Source organism: Ceratina calcarata, unplaced genomic scaffold (genome assembly GCF_001652005.2).
Source record: "Ceratina calcarata isolate Rehan_Ccalc_2016 unplaced genomic scaffold, ASM165200v1 scaffold46, whole genome shotgun sequence".
Lineage (NCBI taxonomy): Eukaryota > Metazoa > Arthropoda > Insecta > Hymenoptera > Apidae > Ceratina > Ceratina calcarata.
The window spans coordinates 311897-320971 of NW_017170028.1; the positions used below are offsets into that span (position 1 = coordinate 311897).

General features: G+C 43.1%; 1 protein-coding gene and 1 long non-coding RNA gene across 6 annotated transcripts in view; one reads left to right on the top strand and one right to left on the bottom strand.

Annotated features, from left to right (window-relative positions):
• The window catches only part of LOC108627335 (uncharacterized), a 153692-nt gene that overhangs the window by 8677 nt on the left and 135940 nt on the right, over positions 1-9075 (top strand). The window lies entirely within an intron of this gene.
• Positions 1-9075, bottom strand: part of LOC108627334 (dipeptidase 1) — a 59899-nt gene that overhangs the window by 5788 nt on the left and 45036 nt on the right. For all 5 annotated transcript variants that reach the window (XM_026815528.1, XM_026815527.1, XM_026815525.1 and 2 more), the window contains 2 exons: positions 6980-7055; positions 1220-1355 (listed from right to left, as the gene is read on the bottom strand). In XM_026815528.1, the coding sequence (XP_026671329.1) occupies positions 1220-1355; positions 6980-7055 (212 nt within the window). The remainder of the gene's footprint in view (positions 1-1219; positions 1356-6979; positions 7056-9075) is intronic.

Consider the following 9075-nt stretch of genomic DNA (forward strand, 5'->3'; position numbering starts at 1 on the left):
TTGTTTATTATTAGCAATGTTCTTCCGACGTCTGATTTCTTTTTAAAAAATGCGTTTCTAAAGTGCATAAACTTTTGGGATTGACTGTGTAGCCAATACATCCTTAAAAGGGACTGTTTGAAACCAGCGCTCGAATATCTGTGACGTCCGGTCTTCTAACGTCGGTCGTTACTTCTACGTGTCAACGAACTCGCTTTTGTGCTGTTACAGCTTTGCGTCGAAACAGTGCGTCGCGATTAAATCATCGTTGTAATTTCAGCGACGATTGCGTCGAGGGCCGTCAAATTGCCGGCACTATTTGTACGCGTAATTTCGCATTACCAGCCGGCTGCGTGACTCGACTAATGCCCCGTTAAAGCGCGTTCGGGAGCCTGGCTTTCGATCCTCTCCTGCTCGACGAAACGTAGTTTTTATGATGAGAAGCGACAAAAAGACGAACCGCGGAAAATGTTGGCTTAAGTAAAACTTCGAAATTAATGCGTTCCGTAAAAACCGACCGGCGGGGTTCTACGTGCAACGTCACGACACGATACGAATTACGTTCGTTTACTATTTGTTCTCTTGTCAGATTCAGGCTGCTGTACGTCGCTCACGATAAATTAATGTTAGTAACAAGACTGTAAGAGAAACTCTCTTTGATAGACGGAGATTTTTGCGAACACGATAACGCTGAGTCGAAGAGTAATGATCTTTAAAGCGTATGTTTATCAAGAGAACAAAGTAGTGATAATCAAATATGACGATAAGAAGATCTGATGAGCTTTACTGTAGACAAATGGAATTCTTGTGTTCATAACGGCACTGCTCGGAAAGGCAGGCATTGAACATATGATTAGTATACATATGTATAGTGATTCGTACATATGCACACGATGCACGTGGTAGATAGGTCCAAGTTATGGAAAGGGGACGGTGGTTCGAGGATCAAGCCAGCTGGTTCTGGAATTGGCAGGGCTCCAACTGGACAAAAATCGTCAGTGGATGTACAGCGTACGGTTAAGTTCGTCCCTTTCTCTCTTTCGACGATGCACACCCGGATGCATGATTTGTGTGCTTTATTAAATCGGATATTGGTCGACTCGACTAACCCGGTTCCACGGTGTCGGTTGTTTCGCGTCAGAAATCAGATTACCTATCGGTCTGTACCGTTACCAATGATTTTCCCTGAGTACGCGCGGTTCAGGCATCGCGCGACGAGAATAAGGAAGTACTCGCTCACCTTCTCCACGGCTTTAAAGACACGAATCAGGTTGAGGCCAGCCAGTTTCTGAATATCCTTCTCTGACCACCCGCGCGCTAACAATTCCGCGAAAAGTTCCGGGTACTTGCTGACGTCCTCCAGGCCTGCCGGCGTTCTGAAACAAGCGGATTGTAAAATGATTACGAGTCTGTTAACATTGAACTCTTTTTATTTAATCAATGACATTTATTAGCACCTCGGAGACAATCATTTTTCTCTACTTTTACGAGAAAATGCGCGTGCTAGACATTTACATAAATACTTTGGCACGACAAAATCGTGTTTTAATGAACCGTGGGAAGCGAGGAGGACTTTAAATAAGAAAACTGCTCGAAACTTTTATAAGAGGGCTGGGGATACTTGGCGTGGTTCATAATACTAGAGTAATTTTGCCGTCGCGTAATTCATAGGAGGAAGTTTAATCTATTACGGTGCTCGCTGACGAATAATCCTTTTCGTGTTTTTTCGTTTTTTCCTTTTTTTTTAACAAGCGGTCGCGAGTACACGGCCCTCTCTGACGCTCGGGAAAAATCCCTTGTGATAACCTTTGTTCATAATGCATGAGGCGAGGCAAGCCCTTAACGCGAATAAAAATTAACTTGCGAGAGAATGAACTTCGCTTCTGCGCAATTTCGCGACATCTACGTATACGTGAGTCTCCTTCAATAATGCATTACTTAATGCATTACAAAGTACAAATATTGTATTATAAGTAAACGATAAATGATTCTGTCCGCTTGGAACGAAACAAAACCAATGCAACCGTCTGCGTACACTACTTTCTATTCAAATTGCATTACAGGCCTCTCGGGAGTTCCGTGAACGGAATTTCACGGGCTAAGCCTTTATTCGAAATAAAGCCAGCCGACGCGAATTTGAAATACAATAATGGACTTGTCAGCGGAAGATGAGCTTTCGCAGATAAATTGCTCGTATAATTCCCTCTGCGAGGTTTATTCCCTCATTACATTAATTGCTACGGAACGAGGATGGGCGATAGCGCGAAACTTGCGCGGAACCAGAAACGTCAGAGGGCGATTTCGTTTCTTAGGAAGCTACCATATTGCAATCCGAACGTGAAAATATGCCACGAGGTCGAGCTCTCCGGATGGTTTTATAACGACGTCGAGTGAAGTGTGCGAACCAGCCGGCGGGCAGATAATAAAAATTGACGATTACTCACATACACTCACATACATATATATTTTTGTTCGTCACGATATTAAATGTAACCGGAGTCGGTCGAAACATTTCTCTTTTATGATACCACGTTTCACACGATATATTCGTTTCCTCGATCTCATCAATTCGCTATAACCATTTTTTATTGCACCTTAATGAGGTACGTATTTAGTAACTGAAAACGATTTCGATTCGTATTTAGTTTCTGATATTGCAATTAAATACATCATTTAAGTTCAGAACAGAATTGGGTTAACGCGCTTGTTGTTCCATTTTTCGTGTCAATTCGCGACAAAATACAACCCGATGGATTTTTCATATTAAAAAAATAGATACTCGTTTCGGAAACGACGAGCGTTTGAACGATAGCTGATTAATTTCAGCCCACTAGAATCCGTGCGAGTTAACTGTTCACGGCGAATTACAGGAACGGTGCGAGTGGTGAGCAGAGCGTTAAAAGGGATCAGTCTGAATTTCGACGTTCTCATTACGCGCGTCACAACGAGTAGGCAGCATAGAAGGGTTGCGGCGCGCGTCGTCGCGTCGACAACGGACCGTTGAAAGCTAGCCGTGCTGACAATGTCGAGGCAACAAGAGCGGTTACAGACTTATTCATGGCGCGTCATATCGCGGCTGAAACTGGCAGTTATGCAGCTATACACGGTGTACAGGCATCGACCGTCTGTGGTCATCGGTACGTTGCGTTGTTTCAATCTCGTGAAATTTCCAAATCGAGTTCGCGTCCGTCATTATGACCATGAACGAGTAAACGGCGCGTTGCGGTTCGATCATTTCTCGGCCAGGGACTCCCCTCGCGTTAGGGTTGGAACGCGTGCATTCATCGCAAAGGTCTTTCACACGTTCGTCGGGGGAATATACTTTGTTATCGATATTGGTCGACGGCGTACTCGATTACGATGTGAAATTTTTCAACGGGTTGATCGATGCCGGGCCATTATCATTCCCCTCGCCCCATTCTTCTCGAAACGAACGAATAACAATTACGGGAATCGACGAAGAAGGCAGGATATCACGGTTGATAAAATATGTGCCCGCGTAGAAATTGATCGGTGATTTATCGGAGCTCCGATTGAATCGGGAAGCGAGATTTTCTCGTTCCAATTTGCGAAAATTTCGAATCCTCCATTAAGTTGTGATCGGGAGTAGATCAATTGCAACTCGCGCGATTTCCGGACAGACGGACACCAGCGAGGAAAATACGGAGGAGCGTCGCGAAAGGGGAACGAAACGGTGGAGAGGGTCCCATTCACGTGGACACCGGAACTGCATCACGGCCATCTTTTTCCATTCTCCCGTGTCCCATCGGTGGGACAGGATGGCACGGTGGAACTGACGTCGAAACCAAAAATCCTATTCGAACGAGAAGATACATTTCGTCCAGGCGTACCGACGGTGATTTATAGGCGGCGATGAAAGATGGAAAAAGCTGCGCCCGCGATAGAAGGAACGCTCGTGAGCGATCGATACTCAACGAAAATCAGCGACCGAGAAAAGGACAGTACTTTGAAGGAACCCGATTTCTTGTCTCTCTCCTCCTCGTCTCTCTTGAATTATACATTTTCTTTTTTATCCTCGCCGTCGATACTAATTGACCCAATCGTGTAAATAGTCGAACAGGATAATCGTCGGTAATTATTTAAAAAAAACTCCGCGGTGAACTATTCGGCATATTATTTTTTATTGATATCGTTTCGTTCGTGAATAGAAATTCGTAACTATTTCAGTACGCGGTTAAAAATGGATGTTTGATGTCACGCGGCACTTTTTCCGGGTCAATCAATATTTATTCATTAATTCCGAGTCCTGTCGTGTACATCGTACTGATAACAAAAATAGAAAAACGAGACAAAAATAATAAGAGTGAAAGGTCCGAGTGATGATGAACAGAGACAAAGTGGTATCATTAGTGACGAAGGATTATCTCGCTAATGACAATCTCTCTACTCAAAGAGAGGTGGTAGAACCGCGGCAGCGAAAACCGGGATGTAACTTGGTCGCTTCCGATTGCTTTGTTCGTGTCATCGCGAGGAACCACGAACTGCGCGCAGCTATGAGCTAATTACGCCATTAGAGTAACGATTGCTTCGAGGTTGACCACAAACCTGATACGCTCGTTACCGGAGTGCAACGTTGGATAAATTTTAATTGCATTCAGAAGTTCGTTGCCGCTTGGTTCACCGATCGGTTAGCATCGGTTCTTGGGTTTACACGGAACTTGCATTTGCGTGTTTCTGCGATTCCTCTCTTTTTACTCCCCGGACCTTACTTCTTCTCATATCGACGCTGAATCAAGGACTCGAGAGCGACAGAGCGAGGGAGCGAGAAAGAGAGAGAGAGAGAGAGAGAGAGAGAGAGAGAGAGAGAGAGAGAGAGAGAGAGAGAGAGAGGACTGCATTCCCGCCTCGGAACGAAAATACCCGCTTTAGCTACGTGACAGTGATTTATAGCGAGTCGGAAAACGGGGAAAATATGAAAAAGTCGTAATCTCAAATTTGCATAAAAATAGTATATCGAGGGAAGGTAGCAAAAATAGAGAGAGTTCAACAGAAAAATTGAGTGGGACATGTTTTTTCCAGATCCTATTATTGCTTCCGAAATCTTCAAATGAAATATCGTACAGCCGTTCTTTCATCCATATTTCGAGGAAATAAATGTCATTATATATCATTCGATATTAATTAATTTAACATATTTACCTACAATGTCCGTATCGTAATTTATTGCAATATTGTATCTGCTTGAACATAATTCGACGAGAATTTAACACAGTTTAGCACGGTTAACTGAGATATAAAATTCCTACTGTGGTTTTATGCTTGATCATTTCAAGGAAAGATACGAAAATGATCTAGGTCACTCGCGTTAGGTTCATTTAAGCGACTTCGGTCATTATTTCTTTAGCATCGTTAAAGACCTTCGAACTTCTGAAGTACCCTTTTATTTCGTGAATAAAGTCTCTCCAATGAAACATGCTGAGCATAAAAAACACACAGATAATCTATGTTATTTCTTATTTTAATCACAATCACTTAACCAGATTAAACGAAAATTGTCAGCTCAAGTATGCTATACAATTCTAGGCACGAATACTTGGAATTCTATCCTTAATGCTGAATGAAATTTTTAATTTCAAAGCGTCGCGCGCAAGGTATTAAGAGCTGCATGCGGACAGAACGAATCGTGCATTACTTTCATTCCAAAGTGAAGTTTCACTTCAGATTTAATTCCCAACATAGCAACGAAAAGCGTTAGTTCCTGCAGTTATTTTCATCAACATTTACTATTTAAATAGATTACGAAAGATTTTCGACGAAAATTGTTTAGTTAAAAATCTAACTATTCGTTTAGAAACAATTCTTTGTTGCTGCCCGGAAGCTTTCAGTTGTCTACTAAAACAGTAAAACTATTGCAGGCGAGGAGCATTCGATAGGAAACACGGCAATACCTTTTTCTTTTCATTCGCCGTTTATTTCGCTCTTTTTTTATTGTTCAATGTAGAAATAACTCCTGGTTGTGTTCACGTTATTTTTCAACCGTCCGCCCCGCGTTGCCGGTAGTCACGCCCGTGCGTGTTTTTCGCACGGATTTGGAAAACCGGTCAACTTTTTGGCTGCTTCTGCCCGCGCTCTCTTTTTTCCATGTTTCACTACCTTTTCCACCTCGCTCGTTCAATTTTTTCTTCTCACCCTGGTTTAATAGCAAGCGCCCCAACCCCACCGATATAACGCATCGTAATCTAACAAACCGGACGTCCGATAGTCGTTGCGTTTAATGTCCGATAGTTTCTACCGCCTTACCCGTCCGAGAGCGATTAAATTTTATTAAACATCCAATAACTTAAAAAGCAAACAAAACGTAACGACCGCCGTTATTATATAAACGTTGCATTTCTCAGTTAGAAAGTCCATCCGAAATCTCAATCAATTAAGCAAGAATTAATTATAATTATCTGGTTGTTTTTCGTTGCGTTTATTTTGCTGGTTTTAACCATTTTGCGATATTGAATGCCCGTATTATTTATTTTACAACTGCTATTTTCTTACACTCTCTTGAACATTATTTCGTGGCCTGTTTTATGGTGAGCGACGATCGATTTATCCTCGGACGGCTGTAAAAAAGCATTTCACGAAGGAAACGTACAGAATTTTCCACGAGGAGAGGAACCGGCACGCGGCACCCACGTTTTCATCTTCCAGCCGTATTACGCTTTTATGGCACGCTGGTCAACGCCTGGCGTAGACATAAAAAAAGAAAACAACACACGCTTTACGGTAGTTGCACGTTGAACCTCGTGAATCGCGGCCGAGACCTATACATACAGAGGAAAGCCTAGAGGAGTCTCGCGAGGAATTACGGTGCTCCTTTTTCACCGTGCGTTCGTTAAAGCTTGCTCATTTACTCGCAGCACCTGGATTATAATTATTATGATTTATCGGAAGTTCTCCCGCCTCTCTCAAGAGTCGCGTAATCGCTTTTTTATAAGTTCCCTGAGTAAACCACTTGAAACTAATGTGAAAAAAAGGTAAAACGACTTACAGGTTGATTCCGTCGTAGCCGGCGCCTATACCCACGTGATCCACGCCGGCGATCTTTCGCACGTGATCGATGTGAGCTATAACAGACAGAAATAGAACCATGTGTAATATTCGAGTATAAACGTGTTACGACACTTAAATAATGTCGTTTGATTCGTGGAACATCGACCCGATCTTCAAACTGCCCGTGCATGCAACGTCTCGCGGGGCTCGACGGGCGCCGAGCGCGATGCGTTAAGTACAAACGCCAGTCGCATTCAAAGGTACACGCAGTTTGGGCTTAACGCGGAACGCATTATTCGAGGGACGCGTGCGCGATCACGGCCACGTTATTATTAAGTGGCCGTGATTGCGTCGCAGTCGTGGAGAGCGTGCGATGAACAGCCCACGCAACGAGAAATCAATCACCGGGGGATGATATTGTCAATGGGCCAGCAGCGCGAGCCGTGACAACGGGCTCGTTGAAATTATTACCGCGGGCAGGTTTCACGCTACGCTTCCTGCTGACGAGCAGAATTTTCTTGCTGTTTTTCTTTTCAGGTGAAAACCGACCGATGAGTCGATGAACTATCGATTTTTATTGTTCGTCGTGTAATTCCAGGCTTCGTTCTATTGTATTGTGCGACTCTATTATTAAAGGTATTAAAAGAATGAAAAGGATCATTTTAATTCCCGGGTAGTTTTTAAATACTTTTTTATTGTTCGTTGAAATATTCATTTTATAGAAATAAAAGTATTGATGTGCAGCTTCCCTCGATATATTAATAATTTATTTTTAACAATGCTAATATTCATGGAGTATTAATCCTTTCGCTACGGCGCGATTTCGGAATAATCCATCAATATGGCAGGCGCATATACGTATTTACGCCTTTCGTATATATCTATGGACTTTTCAGACCGTATATTTACGCCTTTCGTAGTGAAAGGGTTAAATGAATGAGGAAAGCCTTGGATTAACCTGTTTTGCATTTTTTTTCGATTTCGTATAATTTTTATCTACATTACTTATGTAGGGAAATTCTCTAAGACTATATAAGTGTACCATTCTTAAAACTACATCGCATAGAGTAGGTGAATGAAGTTTGCGAGCCTCTTGGGCAAAAGCTCTCAGGTACTGCGACGTTATTTTATTTTAACCTCCTTTTTTTGGCTCATAATATTTGCCTCTTGCTCGATGCATTTGGTATTCCCAGTGCGGCAGCGTAGCCTGCGCGAAGTGCGAAGGTTAACACGACAGCGTGCGAAAGCAGTAATCCTTGGATCGATATTTCATTCCGCGGCTTGCGAAATTCACGAACAAACCAAAAACAGTTGGGAACGGTTGTGTAAAAATTTTCAAACCCGAGTTTATATCCCGATGAAACATCGCATGGATGAATTCATTGTTTCTGACGAAATCGGACAGCGTTTATTTTCATTTGCGTGCCCTAATTATTGAGAAATCTAACATCCGACTGTAAATTTCGACGAGCGAAACGCGTTCCATTTTAGTCTATAGTTTCGGCGTTCGCGTCGGAAATACGAAAAGCGAAGAGGAAATGCTAAGTTTCGCGGCGTTCACGGCTGAAATTCTAAAGTTATACCTACGCCTGCGACTCATGAATCACAAAGGGTTCGCAGATATGAAAGTGCAATTGCCCGTTGCCGGCTCCGGCGCCGGCACAGTCGCGTTCGATGAAGATTTTCCCTTTTTTTTTTCCGGACGCTCGCGCCCGGAACCGCGCTGGTGGAACAGGCTGCTGCATAAATTCGCTCTTGCCCCGGTATGGTATATATTTCATTGCTACGTAGAGAAGCGAAGTTTATTCAAAGCGTGACCGTTTGCGCCCCGATACCCGAAACGGAGCGCGGCAATGTGTTTCGACGTCGGTTTCAACGTTCCCGCTCCCGCCGACCTCGTTTGTTCGATTTCAACTGCTAACAAACGGGCACCGATCTCTTTCTTGTTCTAGCCCGTTCACAAAAATTCTAAAACAACCTGGCTTTCTGTAGGAGAAATTCATTTACGCTAGATACCCTCGACACAAAGGTTCAAGTTTTGACTTTTTGTAAAAGGTAGAATTGAATGAAATCATGTTGAGCGTCATTGTAGGA